We start from the raw sequence: 18,226 nt of genomic DNA on the forward strand, positions 1-18,226 counted from the left end.
ATTTGCTATATTTTTTAAGTGTTTTGGCCCTGTGTGGCACGTGTGCACCTGTTAGCCACCACAGCCAACGCGAACAAAAACATCCAAATGATTTGGTTGTGTTCTTTATTCATAGTGACTAAAAATGTATAACTATGGCTTCCATAACACTAATAGTATCTACATAAAAAGCATTGTATACTGTTTTTTTGTGTTTTATTTCATATATAAAGTCAGGTGGTGGTAGCTCTTCACATTTTAGCATGAGAAAAGTTTCCTGAGGGAACACATAATCAACTTCTTGATTTATGATGTATTATGTGCAGCAAGGGCCAGAGGGTCTAAAAGGTTAGCATAATCAAAGGATGTTTCTCATTATTACACTGTGATAAATAATCACTAAACCCTTTGTGAAAGAACATCTGCTGTGTGAAACACCTTCCCCATTCCCTGACTGTGTTACTGTACATGGAGGAGGTTCTTGTTTCAACGTATTAGAACAAAAGGTGTTGTTGAGCCTTGAAAGAAATGTTCTGATGTGTCCAAGAAGCCTGTTGACATCTTCAAGAGCTGTATTGGGTAGGTGCAGCAATTGCACAAGACATCATTTGCTTAATGTGTCTATCCAGAAAGCACTGTTGTAACTTGTTTTAAACGGTATGAAATTCAGTAAATTAATGTATGTTAAAACAAAACTATCGTGTCTCTAAGGTACTGTATAAAGAAACAAGTTATGGTTTAGTTTTACTGCTGCAAAGTGGACTTTTCATATTTAAAAAATGTATCTTGATCTTTACAGTGGAGCAGCTGAAGTAGAATGAAAACTATAGCTTTAAGAGATATGAGTTGCAGGCTGGAAGTTTTAATTCCATTCATGGACCAAATCCTTGGTTCACTGTAAATACCAATGTGTGCATAACCTGTAAGAGCAGCGCGACCTATTTTACTCACTGTGCATGTAGTTTCTGGGGAAATTAGCGGATGTTTAGGGTGGAAATTGAGCTTTTACTGTGGAAGGAAAAGCAATTACAAACCCATAAACGTAACAAAGCTGGAGGAGTTGCTTCACTGATGTGTCTGGAGTTTTACTACCAAACAGAAGAAGGCGGGTGTGTCCTGTCCCGGAAAACACCATAGTCCTCAATATAAAAAAACTAAAATGTTTCTGGACACACAATGTAATGCTTATCGTCTGTACATACCTTCTGCAATAAGCTCGTCCACGGTGACCTGATACCGGCCGATTGCAAACACTTTCCCCAAGTAGCTGCTGAGTCCGGAGCCGGAGCTGGACGCCCCTCCGAGCCCGCCGCTCTCGGACTTTGGCATTCTGGAAAACTTCTTCATCTTTTCCTTTCTCTGTCAGTTCGGCCACCAAATGCAACCCCTGTTTTGGGCGTAGATTAACCACACAGTCCAAATTAACTCGGTAGTGTCCAACGTCCCCTATCTACTTATCTGAAGTATTTTCTTTTCCTGCATGCTCCGCGTCTGGTTCTTTTGGAGGGACTACTGGCTGTCGGGTGATACGACATGAAAGTACAGTTATTATACTGGCGTCAGGGGTGGGATGATACTGCACGTTCAGTCTCCAGAAGCTCGTACCAGTGACCGCATAAACACATAAATGGCCAAAATAAAAACACTAATGTTCGTTGGCTAATGTGACATCACTGTAGATGGCTGCAGCCTTTGCGAGCATGCATGGAGTCGGCGGTGTGCAGTCAGGAGGCTTCGCCAACAATGAGAAGAAGGCAGGGGAGAGGCACAACAATGCAGCTGCCACCGTGGTTGATAACACCACTTCTGGCGGAAAGCAATTCCTCCGTAAAGATATCCAGTCCTCCAAAAGTAGCGGCGCCGCCGTTAGCTTCTCGCACCGCGACCTGTTCACTTCACTCGGGCGAAGCGGCTAGTTAGCTCGTTATTAGCTGGGGTAGTTAGCTCGTTAGTTAGCGGCTAACGAGCTTCGCTAGCAACCACAGAGGTTCCACCAATAGCAAATCCACTCGGAGTGCAGGTGGGCTAACAAAGTAGGCAGCCCGAACCTCACACAAGTAAGGGTCCGCGTCTCCCCAGAAGCCTTTCCAGCTAAGGCGTTTTCATTCGGGTCACCTGTGTCATCTCTACTAACTCACATCTGTGTCATTTTCGGTGAAGCTTCACGAAAGCTAAAACTTCTCGTGACTCCTCAGCGGTAGGATACAACCTAAGTGGGTGGTTTGTTATTTACCCAATGAGTGACAACCTAACCTGACATGGCCCCGCCCCCTACCATTGTTGTGATTGGTGTATGAAGAGAATATATGGAAGACAATGTATGCCAAGAGAGAGACATTATTGAATGAACTTGTGGATGAATAAAACAATGAGGAATATTTTTCGATGAGTTTTAATTTGGTGGATCGCATGGTAGAGGTGGTAGAACAAAAACTATAACCACTGTAATTATTTTGAAACTGTTTAATGCTGTAACTTTAAAGCATGTTTTCCCCTTTCCTTAGTGGCAATGGGTTTCCCTAGGAAGCACTCAGACAATGCTCATCTATAAAAACATGGCACAAGTGACAGACAAAGCAGCCGGTTTTAAGGAAAATCACAAAACAGACTGGAAATAATGAAGTGCATGTCGAAATATACAGATCCCAGACTACACTAAAGTAATGTGTTATCTTCAGTAACATTTATGTCAATTGTTAATCACCCTATCTCCATCTGTTTGTTCTGCCTGTTCAACAGTGCTGGTACTTTTTAAGGCTATAACTTCCTCAGTATGTGTGAACTGATCTTACAACACTCCCTTTGATTTCAATGATCATCTGCAGTGCAAAAACGATGTGATTTTTCACCAGGCACTGCCAATGAGGAAGTACTGTGACAACCGCCTCAGTGAACCAAAGGCTTTATGAACAAAGGCATGTGTGAAGGCTGGAGAATCGACCTCATACTCATACACAATTGCATTTGTTTGTGGTCTAACTCAAGTTCAACATCCGCTTAAAGTCACCTTTGTTCTCTATACATCAGTAAGTAGAAGTGAAAAATGTCTACTTCTAGTAAATGGTCACCAAAAGCACATTCAGGCCAATGGCTATAGACGGAGCACATGGCTGAGATGGGGTTTACATAAGAGATGAGGAGGAGCACAGCAGGATCACATGACTCTACAAACCTCCATGTCTGGACACATCCTGTTTCTGAAGGGGGAATCTTTCCTCTCTGACACACTTATTATCATTGTCTGGCTGAGAGTGAGGTATATGCTGCCACCTGTTGGTGTCTAAATACACCATTTCACACAGACACTTCCAAATCAGAACCAGAAATCATTTATTAGTCCCAAAGAACATCCATCATTCTCAGGTGTATATGAGCAGAAAACTGAACCTGTTCTTAGGCTGACCTCAGACCTACTGGAAGTTTTGGGCGCAGTCAAGAGGACTTTCCAATACAAGTTAGCTTCTACTAACATTCATAGCAAAAAAACACAAACCTTTCAAAATCAGAATATATTTTCTCACTCAGATTTTCATTATGAGTCCTCAGCTAATGTAAGTGGACTGAAGTCTTAAGTCTTCATCTTTGAGTTTACGTCATAACGAGCTCTACAACGTCTTCCAGCACATTTTGTATACTGCATTTCATTTTTTGTTAACCACTTCATAATTTTGGTGGTACAGATTTTTTTCACTGCATCATTTAACCTACAACTTAATTGGAGGCTGTTGGATTGGTGTAAAGTAGGTGCATCAATTAAGTTTTGACTTGCTGATAATGGATAGCGTTACTTTTTTTAAGGAAATAAAGGGAAATTGATTGATTTGTGACACACTTTTAAATGACATAATTTTAAACTTTGGGCTTAGTGGATGGAAGCAAACCCAAATAAAGTCACAAGTAATTTAGTCGAATTGCAAGTCTTGTTCTATTTTGTCGAGTGAAGTCATTGACGCTGTGACTTGAATCTGTACCTAACAGTAAATTAGTTAAACAATTATCACACCGTTCAGACATCAGGAAATGCCAACTCTTCTTAAGTAACTGTATACAGTATATCAAGGTGAGTTTTAGGGTAGAATTGTTTTTAGTTGTTTGACTTTTATTTCCTAAAATGGTTCAGCCATTAAAACAGATACTGTATTTGAATATTTAGCCCTGTATATAAAAAGAGTCGAAGAAAGAGCTGGAAAAAGCTAGAGCATATATTATACGGTCAGACATTGGACATAACATAATAACCTTCTCCAGTTTTAAGCTAATCGCACTGTGTTACTGTGAGTGAAAAAAAAAGTTGGGGAACATTTCCATTCAGAGAAACTCACTACAATTTAAAAGAAGATGCAGCTACAAAAACACAAATGTGCCAAAACACTAAGACAACACCTGCAGCATTTAGAAAACATTAACCAGCTTGTCGAGAAATGTGCAGCGTTTACTAAAAGTGTGAGTTTTGTCGAGTCGGTGAATGTTTTATAAATGTTGCGCATGTGTTGTCAATAAATTAAACCCAAAGATACTTTTCTAAACTCAGAAAAATAACTTGAGTGATTTTTGTTGAATAGCTGATATTTGGCGGCTTCATAGACAAAGGGGGATATTAAACGTGATTTTGAAGGGGTTGATCAAATCCCTGTGTCCTAAATTTACCCAACCACAAGCCTTGCTTAGTCTCTGTTCATCCTCACACACAGTTATGGTGATGCTTTTACTTCTGAATGGCAGTCCATTGTATGAATGAAGACTGTTCACTTTAACAGAATATAATCGAGGAAATTTCACAGACAAGCCTACTATTTCCAGTATGCATGTCTGGAGGGGTAAAAGCTCTGCTCTAATTTTTGTCTGTTACACTCTACAGTTAGTAACAAACCGCTTTGGAGTCTGCAGGGCTGTGGATGAACTTGGCCCACATTTCTTAGTTTTCCCCTATGAATTTCATTTCATTTTTCTTTCAGAACACACTGTCACAGGAAATTGAGTCACAGATTAGAGACTTCATCCAGACTGATACAAAGACATACAGTAATGCAAAACACAAGACTTTACTAGTATGCTGACAAAGCTATTGGTATAGGAATGCCCAAGGGAATGGAATCATTTTTACCAACTTGTCTTAACCATACTGACTCAAGCAGTGCTTCTCAAGCATTATCCTTGTCCATGTGAGTAATTACTTCCAAAAGTGAGTATTCTAGTGAAGTAAGGCATTATCTTTTTGAAAAGTAACTAGTGATGTGTAATGCAGTACTTCTTTTGAGTAATTAAAACTGATGATGACTAACTGAAAATCTTGGAGAAGTTTGTGGTCATTATGTACAGTATGACATGTCCAGTACAGCTAAGGGTGTAAAAGATGCCAGATTGGACATGTAAGCAAGGAAACAAGGGACCTATGAGGCAATTCCTCCTCAAGCAGCTCTACCCGTCACTGTTGTTGTAAACTTACATAATTTTAATGTTCTATTTGCAGAATTGTAACAATGTGATGGCACGGTATCTTTCAATATTATTGCAGATATGCTGTAAGCTAGCTAGCTAATTGTCATTTCATATACTGACGAAACACTGATGATTATAAAACAGGCTAACTGTGCCAATTTATTAACCTTGTACGTTAAAAAAGAGTTGAAAAAGAACCATCACCAGGCCAATGCAGTGGAAAGGATCTTCGCATTACAGGGTCTGAACACGCAAACAGCTATTGAGTTGGACATTTTTATAATCCTCCAACGTCAACAAGCATGTGCATCAGTGGTTATCTGGCTAGTTTACAGCAAATCATGCAATCACAATATTAAAAATGATCCAATAAACTTACGTTTTAGGTAACTTTCCATCAACAGTTATCAGATAAGCATTTTTAAATATATTTTGTGCTGATAACATTCTCACACACACACACACACACACACACACACACACACACACACACACACACACACACACACACACACACACACACACACACACACACACACACACACACACACACTGACATGTGAAGATGTATAAATACCTCCCTTCCTGTTTTCCTTCATTTCAGATAATGAGGAAGGTCGGGGGTAGTGTGTGTGTGTGTGTGTGTGTGTGTGTGTGTGTGTGTGTGTGTGTGTGTGTGTGTGTGTGTGTGTGTGTGTGTGTGTGTGTGTGTAGGGGAGTAGCAAAGAGAAGGAGTCTGGGTGATTACTTCAGCTGTAATGAGAAAAACATCTTTCCCTTCAGGCCCTTATCCACCAAACTAGTGTGTCTGGAGTTTAACTATATCGGCTCCCTGCAGGATTTAGAGACATCACCACATGCAGGGCTGCAGAGAGATGCTGAATAGATCTCATTTGGAGGGGTTCAGGCTGCAGCTGATTTGTTTAACAGCATAAAAAAAACCCATCTAGTTAGGATATATTTTAACTGTGTAGAGCTGTATCTAAAGATCAGACACTTTTAACTACATTGTCATTGAAAGCCTTCTGCACTCTGGCTCCACCTTCAGAAAGAAGTGAGAAATTAATTACTTTACAACACATTATTCCATATTTTTACACTGTGTACTGTATTCAAATTAGAAAGACTTGTTTGCTCTTCGCACATTTATTTAAATGAATGTTAGAAGCGACTACACTGTTTTGTTAGGCGGTTATAAAGGTCAGGTGTGCCTCAAGTTAATTGGTCATGATTTCTCTCTTCACAAGGCTGCGCTACATAATTAAACACACAGCTGCTGCTATTTTTTTTAAACTGTTGTTGTTCTATGTGTTGTTATGTAAACCATGTATTTGTTCTTGATTTTACAAAAGTCAGCCCTTACTGTGTAGTCTGAGTGGCCGAAACTAAAATAAATGGAGGGAGCAAGCAAAGGAATAAGTGTATGAGATATTAAAACATTATAAATTACATTGATAATATATCATCATTACAGTACGGTTTCACACTTGTTACATACAGATAAATGCAAGAATTAATTAGAAATATGAATTCAATTGGGTTTGTTTGTCTGTGCACTTTTTTGAAAATGTTTGCACACAAATCGGATTGAATGAGAAACATAAAAGTTGGCCAAGTTTGTGTTTCCACCAAACCAGAAAGGGTTCAAGTGGAATAAAACATGGTTTCCCCAAACATGGCCACTGTTAGCCCCTCAAAGCCCCCAAAGGTCTTAAAAAATAAATTCAATACCCTGCTGCTGAGCACGTAATGCCCCCTGCTGGTGACTTGGAGAGACTACCAGACTGTGTCAGTGTATCATCTGTTATTTGTACAAGATAAGAAACTTTTTTTTTACTTTAAAAAGCTAATAGTTTAAAACATTCCAAAATTAAAGACCCATGAAATAATCTCTGTATTTTGAATTATCTGAACAACTTCAAATTACGATAAATTGCCCCAATAAAGCACCTACATAAACATTGTATGATGTTTTTTTGATTGATGTATTTATTATTAAGTTGTATCCAGCCATTAGTTGATAAATAAAAAAAATGCATGCATATTACAATCCACCAAATCACAGAAAAACTCACAGACACTGTCCAAATTTCAAGCAATTATTTTTTAATCCATTTATCAGAGAATGTCATATCAAAATGGTCCTCCTGATGCAATTTACAGTTGTAGTAATCAACAATAAGAAGAACAATTATATTGATAAACTAAACAGTGGTGTCATTATTTGTTTTAATAAATAAAGTTTGGGAGCTTCCGATATGAGCAGTTGTTTCCTCAAGCATTTCATAAGATGTGAGGATATTTTTGTTGACAAGAATGACAAACTGACACAAATGAAGACAAAGCCGTAGAGTGAGCAAAAGCATATCAATGTTACTCATCATCTCCTCCACACATTTTTAGCAGACTCTTTTCCCATTTCCCTCTGCAATCAGACTGAAACAAAACAGAATTTCATATTAAGACTTCAGTTTGAAATTTGAACTTCAAGATTTGCATGTCTCATTGGACTATCTTTTATAATTATACACCATGTCTTTCGATCGATGAAAGACAAGTTACAGATTAGTAATTTAAGATGAAAGTTTAGTATCCGAAGACGACGTGAGTTCAAGAGGAAGCAGATTTCTTCTTGTCCTCAGGTAGAGATCGTGTTAGTTAGTCGTCTCCTCCACAGATGGCCATCACACACTCCCCAAGGCTGTCTGACAGATCTGACTGGAGGACACAGCAACACAAGCGAGGACAACAGAGTCTTCAGATTTACCCTCAGCGCCAGAATGTAACCAAGTACATTAACTCAAGTACGACTTTTAGGTTCTTTACTTGATCATTTCCATTTAATGCTGCTCATTATTAAATAACTAATTATAAATTAATATTGTAATTTTTAATTTAACTTTTCTGCTTTAGTTCCCCTTGAATACAGGGCGCCCAGTATTTCTACACTGTGGTACTTTTTATTTTACTCCAGTAAAATATCATCATAGACTAGTGGCTGAGTACTTACTCCACTAATGGTGACAAGCATTACCATCATCAAGAAAATTATAATTTGTAATAGTTTAATGGACTACAACTTAGATGAGCATGGGAGGTTTAATTGTTGAAGGATAATTATAATCATTTTTTTGTTAGAGTTATGGAGGTAGTTGTATATATCTCAATATATTCTGAGACCAAATCCATGTAACCACAAGGTGCAAAAATGTAAAATGACAGCCAGAAAACTCTCAATATAAATCAGAAGACATACCCCACCAATAAACAGTTAACCCAAAGTTAGTAACATGAGTTTTGTGTCATATGAAGGAGGCACTTTTCACACAGCTCCTGTTACCCGCTGATTAGTACATTTAAGACTGTGTGTCTCATAGCTTTACACTTCTTGACTTTACTTCTATTCAAACAAATACTTTAAACATTAAAAGTGCTTGACACACATATACTTCAATTTAGAGTTCTATAATTATTTCTCATTATATTAAATCATTGTATCTGCAGTGAGCTCACCTCAATGGCAGAGTGCAGAGAGTATTCGTACAGTTTCTTGAACTCGGCTCTGATGTCCAGCATATCGATCTCAGAGCGGCTCACCATGATCCTGTTCAGAGTCGACTCGTCTGTTCCACAACCCTGACGAAACATACGAAAAAACACTTTGATATAATAAAGGAAGAACATTTAGAATTGTAGAAAAGAAATGAGGCAATCCTGGTTAGTTGTTGCTTTTACTCTGTTTATACGTGTTCCTGGTTAGTATCCGTGGGAAGTAATAGAAACTGTTTGTTCACCTTCATGCTCTCATACAGGCGCTCTGCAAAGTAGGCCGGTTCGCTCTTCACACATTTCACTGGAGGAGCAACAAAAGATTAAAACAACAATATGGTTAAAAGTAGATTTTATAGAAAGTAAAAAGTTAAAAATGATTCCAAATGTAAGTTTTTTGTTGCATAAAAGTTATAAAGATAAAAGAAAATTGCAGATTCATCGTGGCATTACTACCATAAGAAACTGTTGAAGTTGTTATACTGTGAAGACTTTCCAGACTTTGTATTGTCCATACAGTATATGTTTGTTCATATAGTGTACAATTTTACATATACACAATTTACAGCACCCACCTATAGCCACCAGAAGTTCCTCCAGCTCCCCTGACATCTCTCCTTCGATGCTCTGCTGCAGAGTCTTTCCACTGATGTTCTTGTATTCAACAAGAGCTAAACAAAAGAAAAAGTGTCAGTTTACATTTCCAATCCCAAATGGCCCATTGTTTGTCTTCTGTTGTAGATTAAACACAGTGTAAACTCAATCTGACATACTTTGTCTCAGTTGAGGTATACTTCTGTGGCAGAGGATGTCGACAAACTTAGATTCATCCGTGCCCCACTTCTTCTCCCCAGCATCGTAAAGGGTCTGTGTACAAAATGTATTACAAATATGAATTGGATATATTACATATTATGCTCATTTTCAGATTTATTTCATGCCTCTCACTCTGGGATTTTAGCCTTTACAGACCATTTACATGCACAAAAACATAAATTATACACATTTTACTATTCCGCTATTGAAACATCTTCAAACATGCATTTTACTGTACCTTGGCGTCTTCTTTTGCCTTCTCTGCATCGACTGCAGTGCTGTCATCCCTCTTGCCCTGAAATAAATAAAAACTTTAATTTAAATGCCAACATCAGCCCCTCAGTGCACCCATCCCTGCAGTCTGTCCGGAATGTCACAGGTCCTATGTACAGTAAGTAAAGACAGACATATTTCTGTATCTGGACACAGTTTTTCTTTATTGTGAAGACAAACCTCGGCCAGCAGGAGCAGCGCATTAGAAAAGTCTCCTGAAATTTCCTTCTTCAGGTCACGGGTCAACTTCTTCTCGGTTTCTGTGGAGGAGGAAAAAAAATCATGATATAAAGCGTTGCAGTGATGATCTTTTTGTAGGCTAATCCAGAAACTAGCATTGCAAGGGCTCCCTTGACAAAAAGCAATGGGAATTTGTTAAATTGCAGATGATAAGCTGTGGCCCACACATATTTATGACACTTAACATATTTGGTTCAGCAGGATAATCTCCACTTTGTGATTTTTGAAGCGAAAGTTCAATAAGAAGGAATAAAAAGCTAAGCTAACAAACTACATCACGGTCTCGTGGCTGAGTATCACCACCGCTAAGCTAAAGACAGAGTTGTGTCAGTGGGATGGTCTTTACAAGTTAATATAGTCAATTTTATGACACAAAAGCTTCGGATATTCACGAGTGGGGTGTTTAATGATGTATTTAGACTTCGAGACAAGGGAACTGGAAGTAGTAAAGGCGACCACTCTATTTGAAAACAAAATTCATCACTAAACAACTCTTACTTTGAAAGCTTGTCAGTCCAATACTGTTAGATGGACGGCCGTTCTCTCAGATTAACTGGGGTTGCGCTAGAATTGTCATTTTCCCTTAGGAGGGTTCCTAAGGTAGTGAAATGACCTGGAAGTAGCAGACTCAATGATTTGCTTGTGATCTATTTTAGCGTAGGATACACTGGACTAACCTTTACAGATGAAAGGACATAATTTTGTTTCACAGTTTCTTGCATCCGCAAAATTTAAGGTGACCATTTGGTCATTCACGGAAAATGTGGATCCTGCGAGTAACGGTGCTTTTAAAGCATGTTCCATTTTTCATAGCTTGCCAAAGTGCTAAAGTATATTTTTTTACTGTTCAACAATATGTTAAACCCAAAGTTGTAATATGAACGTTATGCTAGTGACTGTAAAATGTCAAAATAAAGTCCATATTTCACGATGTTTGCATCAAATATGTAGGAATAAAAGTAATACTGTACATGTATTGCATAAAGCAGCACTTATTAATATAGATCCATACAATCATACTCATTGGGATTGGGACTGTGAGTAACCACTTCCTGTAACATCATTTTTGTGTTAATTTAAACCTTGATAATGGACTAACATGTTTGTCACTGTTGTCAACGTTCATAAAGGCCAAAAAGAGACAACATGAGGAATGAGAATGCACAGGGAGAAGTATATACATGCACTTTTATTACTCCATCTACGGAGAATTGTAATTTCACCACGGCAGATGAACGTCATTAATATCCGCATATTTAGGTTACACGGTGTAGGGGCAGTCAGATTATTTAAACACAGCAGGTATCTTTTCCTGAATAGCTACTGATGATTTTTTCTTAAACTCTTTTCTCATCACCACGATGTTTTTAACTAGTTAAGGTGAAGTGTTTAGGAAAAGACAAATTACCTGCCAACCAGCAAATGTGTGGATAATCAAAAAGGCATTAAATGGTTTACCTTCCAGATAGACATCAGAGAGAGCTTTGATTTGTTGGTTGGATCTTGAGGCAAAGATTTCAATCAAGACGCTGTCCTTTGTCCCAGCTCCCTGCAACAACAGCACACATTAATTGAATGCCAATTACATTATCAACAAAAAATATTATTATTAAATGATAGTTATATGATAGTTGTTAACCTGCATGAATACATTTTCAGCAGGGTACAAATATCTCAATATCTCCTATAAACAATGTCTATGGTTCATACGTTTTATTTTATTTATCAGGCTTTCATTTTAAAGTAATAGTTTTTTCTTCTTTTTATCTTTGACCATGTCTATCGTTATAAGCCAATTACCAAAGGAAATGTAATGTAAAAATGTTTCAATAAAGCTGATTCAGAAATTGTTAGAGCTATACTGTTTATTGTTTTTTTTAATAATCAATACTTAAACATTTATATTCTTGCTGGGTTTTTTTTATAGTAAATGTATAATTATTTAGTGCAATTATTATTTAAGTTAAAATATGTAGTTGTCTAGGCTTTTATTTTGAAGTCAGCTTGGGCACCAGGTGATTTGGGCACTTGGTGATATGGTATTTATTGGACTTAGGTGGTCATTTTTATTCTTTTTCCAGGGCGGGACACAGGAAAGTAAGATACGTATAACCGTTTGCCTCTGATTTGGATTTTTGGAATAAAAAGAACAAAACCTGGACATTGATTTGGCCACGACAGATATAATGTATTATTCTCAGTTCTACTAGCAAGCTCAATTTACTCTGCATGTTTTTAGAATATACAGTAATTTCATCTTAGTATTATTATTTTTTTTTAACTAAAAGTTAAAGAGAAGCGACAGAAGATGACTTCAACTGACTTTCATGGCCCGCATCACTTCATGGCAGTCGTACGCTGCAGGAGGGGTGGCGAGCGCAACAAGCAACTCCTCAAAGTCACCACTGGTGTCTCCTTTTAGGTCATCCACTAGAGTCTATGACGTAAACACAACCTGTCACTTCTCAAACAGAAGCACACACACACACACACACACACACACACACACACAACCACACCTATGCAAATACACCTAGGCCTTAAGCCTACAGTCAGACTCACAACCAGATCACACACTGAAGCTGTGATTATACTAGGTCACTCAAAGCTCCACAAGATGATAATTTAAGATAAAATCTGTTCAAGTTTATATCAAAGAATGTGCCGCTGTGTAGAATAGCTCTGGTGGAAAGATTAACAGTAAAAATCTCCTCAGGTGTCAGGAAGTAATGAACTACACCTGGTAATATGCAATCTTTAGTTACACTGACAATATAATGTAGATGTCATATTTATTAAAAGTAGTTTAAAATAAAATTGGTGTTAATTAAAGTAAAAACAAAAACTCCTACTTCTTAAATGTAACCCTATCTAGATAAGCCAGTAGTAAAAATTGGTTGGACTTAAATTAGATGAAAAACGAGCTCATTGTGTGATGGCTGTGAGAACAGGGCTAGGTCCAGGTTTTCAATTATGATTCAGCATACAGACATACATGATTCATTTATCATAAGACCAAGCTGCTATTTCAACACAATACAAACTATTTTTCTGAGTTGTTTTCGAAGTAAACTGCATAAAAAAGGATGTAATTATCTCTAAATAAGAAGTTAAAACAGCAGTTATACAGTATCTTACTCTTCCAGTGGCTTCAAGATAAGCTTCACAGATGAGCTGCCTCTGAGCGCTGCTTCGATGGGTCAAAATGTCAATTAAAACTTTGTCTTTGGTGCCTGAACATAAAAAATAAAAAAAAGAAACGCGAAGAAGGACATTCAATAAACATAAAACCAAGGGTATTGCTGTACATGCAGTAAAACAAATAAAACCCTTTAAACGTTTTATCTGGCTGGCAAAAGTACAAAAGAAATACAGTGTGTAATGCCTTAAATGTATGGCTCTTTATGCTGATTAAAACCCTAGATAGCTGCAATATAACCTAAAAGATGTAAAATATACAGGTATCACAGAACAGAAATGTTATTTCACTTTATCTTTTGGGAAAACCCTTTTTCTTAATACAGTCAATGTGGGCTCAGTGAAGTTCTGTTTTGCTAAGGTCCAACAATTTGTCTACTATCAATATTTCAAATGATAAAATAAATACATTCACAATTTCATGTATTTAAAAAGATACAGTAGCCTAACCTCACCAAAAAGGGGAAATATATTCCACTAGAATCAACAGATAACAGTCTGTGCTAATAACTACCGTAAGCTAACGGTTACCATGTTGTTAATGCTACTCAATTAGCATTAGCATTAGAACCTTATCATTAGGCTTCTACATCAATCTAAAAATACCACAGGGACTGACTATATGTTACATGTGTATTTGTATTTGTACCAAGTCCTTCAATGGCCTTCCTCAATTCCACAGCATCGTCTCCTGCATCAAAGTTTGCTTTGGGCTTGATGGTTCCTCTCTCTCCAGTCTGAAGAACAGACAGTTAATATATGTTTCCATTATCCCTCATTTGTGCTGCAATCCCAAGTATCATTGTTAAGCTTGAAATCAGTGTAAAATTTAAGTTGGACCTACTGTTGCTTCGAACGAGGAAGGGGAATTCACCAGACTGTCCAAGTCATCCTGCAGAACGTTTATCAGTTAAATGTAGTCCTACAATCGGGTTAAACTTCACAAAATACATATTTTTACTTACCCATAAAGACGTCATGATAACAACAGGAAGTTCCTCTGTAAAAAATATAAAATAATCATTCTTTTGTTTTCTTCTATCTTGGCAAGCTTTAGGCATCATTTTAGAGTAATCTCACCAAACTCCATTCATACAACAGCACACGTTCAAAAGTGTTGATGATTGATTATGATAGAGAAATAAATAGTTAACAAAAGCAATACAATGTGTTTATAATGTCCAATTAGGTATCTTTGCCATAGTGTGTGCAATGCATTGCGTCATATTTAGTCAAATAGTGTTAAGTGGTCTTGTTTTTATTTTAAATTACATTCACTCTTTTATAATAGTCTAGAGTTCTTCCTGTGAAACTCGATAGCATTTCTTACGATGAAATATTACTTTTTTGTTAACTTCACTTAGCCTATCTATTTGACTGCTGATTCTTCTAAAGAGGAAAAACTCTAAATCTTGAGGAGAAGAAAAACAGAGATCAACTTATTAAAAACAAGATCATTGCTTATTCATTTCTTATTTATCTTTACCTGTGCTACTGGGACATATTTTGAGATTTATTCACATTATTCACTAGTCTTCATTCATCCATTAAGATACTGTAATTGTGATCTTAGAGCAGTCTAAGTATTTCTGTTTGCTGTGATATCCGTGTAGCTCTGCCAACATCTACCAGAGGATAATGTTGACACATCCATGTTTAATCAGCTGGTGAATATATTCATTGTTCATCAACCTTTCAGAGTCATAACTGAATCGAACTGCAGTTTTAAAACACTTCGAAAACACGTTAAACAGAAACAAATAACCTAAAGGAACCTTTCAATCTGATTTCCAATGGAAATAATAGAAATGACCGTAATATATACACAAATACCACATCGTTAGATAAACGCACACTTAAACTCCTTAAATTAAATCTTTGGTTTTGTTTAGTGATAAAAAGTAACTAAAACATATCACTGGAAAGAATACATTTCAAGTAATAAGTAAGCGATGTATAAAAAGGAATTAGCTTACCTGGATTTCAGTTTGAACCGGAAAAGTGTATCAGCCACACCTGACGTCTCCCTGCTGAACCTGAAATATCTACCTTAAGTCCCGCGGACACGCCCACGTGCATGCCTTCAGGGACCGCTCGGACATTTTATATTTCTAAATAAAGGCCTGCCGTCTTTCTTCATATGAAATATAATTACAAACAGTGGGTTTATATCGGTCCTTACATTTATTTGAATATATTTTTCTTTTAAAAGGAAAGGTATTCACATTGTTCAGAACTGTTTACATGAGCGTTTCCTAACAGTAAGATAACTATTGTCAGTGTTTTGCAAAATTAACGATACTTTGCACTAGTTAGGCTCGTGGTGGCCTTATTTCTTTTTTTTTTACATTTTCAAAGTGTTCATGTTTTTTCCAATTGTCAAATTGAGATAAAATGTGTCACTTTCTAGGTTGGTTGTGAACAACCTGATATTTACAGTACTGTCCCTAAACATCCCATCCGATTTGTTGAATATATTTCCGAAAAATTGCTAAAAGTAGTTGCACAGTTAATTTACACATCAAAAACACAATGTCATACAACATGTTGCACAAGAAAAAATACATTTGTGGGTTTGAAGTTTTTTTATTACTAAAAAAGGCACCAAACACAGGCATCATGTTGATAGCATCGTAATTATTTTCCACAAAATGATAGCACCAAAAATATATTGTTATTTCCCACAAATTCCTGTTCCCATGTTATTTTGATAGGCACACATTTGAAAAAATACAGGATGTGGGATCAGGAGACGAAAGGAGGGAAAGACATGTCGAACAAGAAAAGAAAACTCTTTCCTTTGCAGTGCTCTCCAACCAGTGTCATACACTTTACAGCAACTTTTACATCATGGGTACATCAGCGTTACATAATACATCATAGAGGGTAACATAATAATACATAAATGAGAAAAAAAAGTTTTAAAAAAAAGGTGGGATTTTGTGTCTTTGGGTGGAACAAAGGCAGGTAGACACACATCTTTTATAAAATACGTCATTTTAAAAAGTGATTATTTTCATTAGAACGGTAGTAAGGCTAAAGCATTCAGTCATGTGGACGGGAGTGAAACCTTTGTTATGCAAACGGCGTCTGATTTATTAAAAATCACATGGAAATGTTCTCCACCAAAAAAAAGAAAAACACTTTGGATGATTCGTTTTTGAAATTTGTGAGGAAAAATACTGCATGGCACTTAATATTGGCAGCTATAAGGGTACAGTATGTACAACAAAAATATCAGCTTTGTTCAAGGTGACAGTACAAATGTCTCTAAGTAAGGCTTGAAATACATGTTAATGCAAACAAAGTTCCTGCTCGTGAGGGGAGGATTAACACAATTTATTGCATAATTGCACTTGATTAAGTCTCATTCATTTTTGTTATTATTTACACTCTGCACTCATTCTGCCTAGGGCGATCACACTCTGAATGTGCTAAATACTTCACAGCAGTCAGAAGCAGCTGCAGCCGATGCACAAGTCCACAGGAAAATGTTCTTATAAAGAAGTAATCTGCATGATAGCTGAAGCATAGATGAAGAGGATTTCTACACTGGCTACCACTCTACAGTAGTGACATTAAGTAGCAGTGAAATGACTCAATACAGCAGAGTTTTCCATTAAAACAATCTCCAGTGTCTGAGCTACCAGTCACCATATTGGTGCTAAAAATGATATAAATGTCAAGTCAAACAGCGATAATAATAATTGCGGTTTAATATGGGGTTTGAATGATGGGGTGCAGATGTTTTGGCTGTTTCTCGCAGCTGAGAGGTTTGTGGATTCCTGAGGTAGCCCAGTTGCGAAATGATTCAAACGCTGCGTAGCTGTCGGCGCGTCACACTCTTCCCTTTTTCAAAGTGGTATAAAAATACATTAACAAAAATCTCGCTCCTTAAGTACAAACTTTCTTTTAGAAAATACCATTATTTTTCACTTTTGCTTACTCCACTTGCTGTCTTCTCTCTCCTCCGTGTTTCAGACCTCAGTGCCGTCATTGAGGTTGTTGTGGAGTTTGACCTCCAGGTTGACCTGTTTGACCTTGGTCTGGCCGTTGGCGTCCTGGTTGCGGTTGAGGATGTTGATGTTTCTCACCGTGCAGTGTTTGGAGCTGAAGTTCTTCTCCATACACTTGTCCATGCACACCTCCACCTTGGTGTTGAGTGGATACTCCTCGCACACTTTCTGAGCCTTCTTGCTCTTCTTTGCTGCAGCGCGGCGGCAGCGGCGGAACAGGAAGCAGGCGGCCAGCAGGACCAGGACCAGCAGGGTGACGGCTGCCACGCCCCCGCCCACAGAGCTGCCCACGTGGGCATTAAAGGAGGCGGAGGGCCCGGCCTCCAGGCGGAGCGACTTCATGTTGGTGCCGTTCTTCACCTGGTCACCCTCGTTGTCGTAGATCAGAGACTCGTCGAGCGTCAGACGCCCGCTGCGATCTACCAGGTCACGTTTAGGGCGGTTCAGCTCGTAGGTCACCGAGCGCTGAATCCTGGGGCCGGACCGAGACTCTGGGCTAATTACATAAATCACCTGCAGGTACCACTGATGCCCCGCCTCCACCTGTCAATCAACAGAGAGAAAGAAGGGGGAGTTAGATAGTGAAGAAGGCTGCCTCATTACTTCAGGTTCCAGCCTGACAACATACTGAAAATACTACCAGAATGCTGATAACATAACGTTTGGTTTGTAACTTATTTATAATCTTTATTATTCTTTTTTCTTTTCATTCTGCT

At 37.8% G+C, this 18,226-nt stretch overlaps 3 protein-coding genes across 6 annotated transcripts in view; all 3 read right to left on the reverse strand.

Annotated features, from left to right (window-relative positions):
* bmp2k (BMP2 inducible kinase) overlaps positions 1–2,187 on the reverse strand; it is a 59,897-nt gene extending 57,710 nt beyond the window's left edge. For both annotated transcript variants that reach the window (XM_063898028.1, XM_063898027.1), the window contains exon 1: positions 1,182–2,187. In XM_063898028.1, the coding sequence (XP_063754098.1) occupies positions 1,182–1,326 (145 nt within the window). In that variant the 5' untranslated portion in view covers positions 1,327–2,187. The remainder of the gene's footprint in view (positions 1–1,181) is intronic.
* Positions 2,188–7,503: 5,316 nt separating this feature from the next.
* On the reverse strand, positions 7,504–15,591 carry anxa3a (annexin A3a). Of its 3 annotated transcripts, none has more exons than XM_063898072.1 (14): positions 15,471–15,590; positions 14,460–14,494; positions 14,339–14,386; positions 14,144–14,231; positions 13,435–13,529; positions 12,620–12,733; positions 11,755–11,845; positions 10,237–10,316; positions 10,022–10,078; positions 9,741–9,834; positions 9,543–9,638; positions 9,213–9,271; positions 8,932–9,054; positions 7,504–7,854 (listed from the first exon to the last, which is right to left on the reverse strand). In XM_063898072.1, exons 2-14 carry the CDS (start codon positions 14,472–14,474, stop codon positions 7,792–7,794), a joined length of 1,023 nt encoding a protein of 340 aa, XP_063754142.1. In that variant the 5' UTR covers positions 14,475–14,494; positions 15,471–15,590; the 3' UTR covers positions 7,504–7,791. The 3 variants fall into 3 exon arrangements, with proteins under 3 accessions (XP_063754142.1, XP_063754143.1, XP_063754144.1); XM_063898073.1 differs by having other exon boundaries at positions 7,504–8,136; positions 15,471–15,589; XM_063898074.1 differs by lacking the exon at positions 12,620–12,733 and having other exon boundaries at positions 15,471–15,591.
* Positions 15,592–16,073: 482 nt separating this feature from the next.
* The window catches only part of fras1 (Fraser extracellular matrix complex subunit 1), a 245,586-nt gene continuing 243,433 nt past the window's right edge, over positions 16,074–18,226 (reverse strand). The window contains exon 73 of the mRNA XM_063898177.1: positions 16,074–18,053. Within this exon, the coding sequence (XP_063754247.1) occupies positions 17,472–18,053 (582 nt within the window). The 3' untranslated portion in view covers positions 16,074–17,471. The remainder of the gene's footprint in view (positions 18,054–18,226) is intronic.

Source organism: Eleginops maclovinus, chromosome 12 (assembly GCF_036324505.1).
Source record: "Eleginops maclovinus isolate JMC-PN-2008 ecotype Puerto Natales chromosome 12, JC_Emac_rtc_rv5, whole genome shotgun sequence".
Taxonomy (NCBI): Eukaryota; Metazoa; Chordata; class Actinopteri; order Perciformes; family Eleginopidae; genus Eleginops; species Eleginops maclovinus.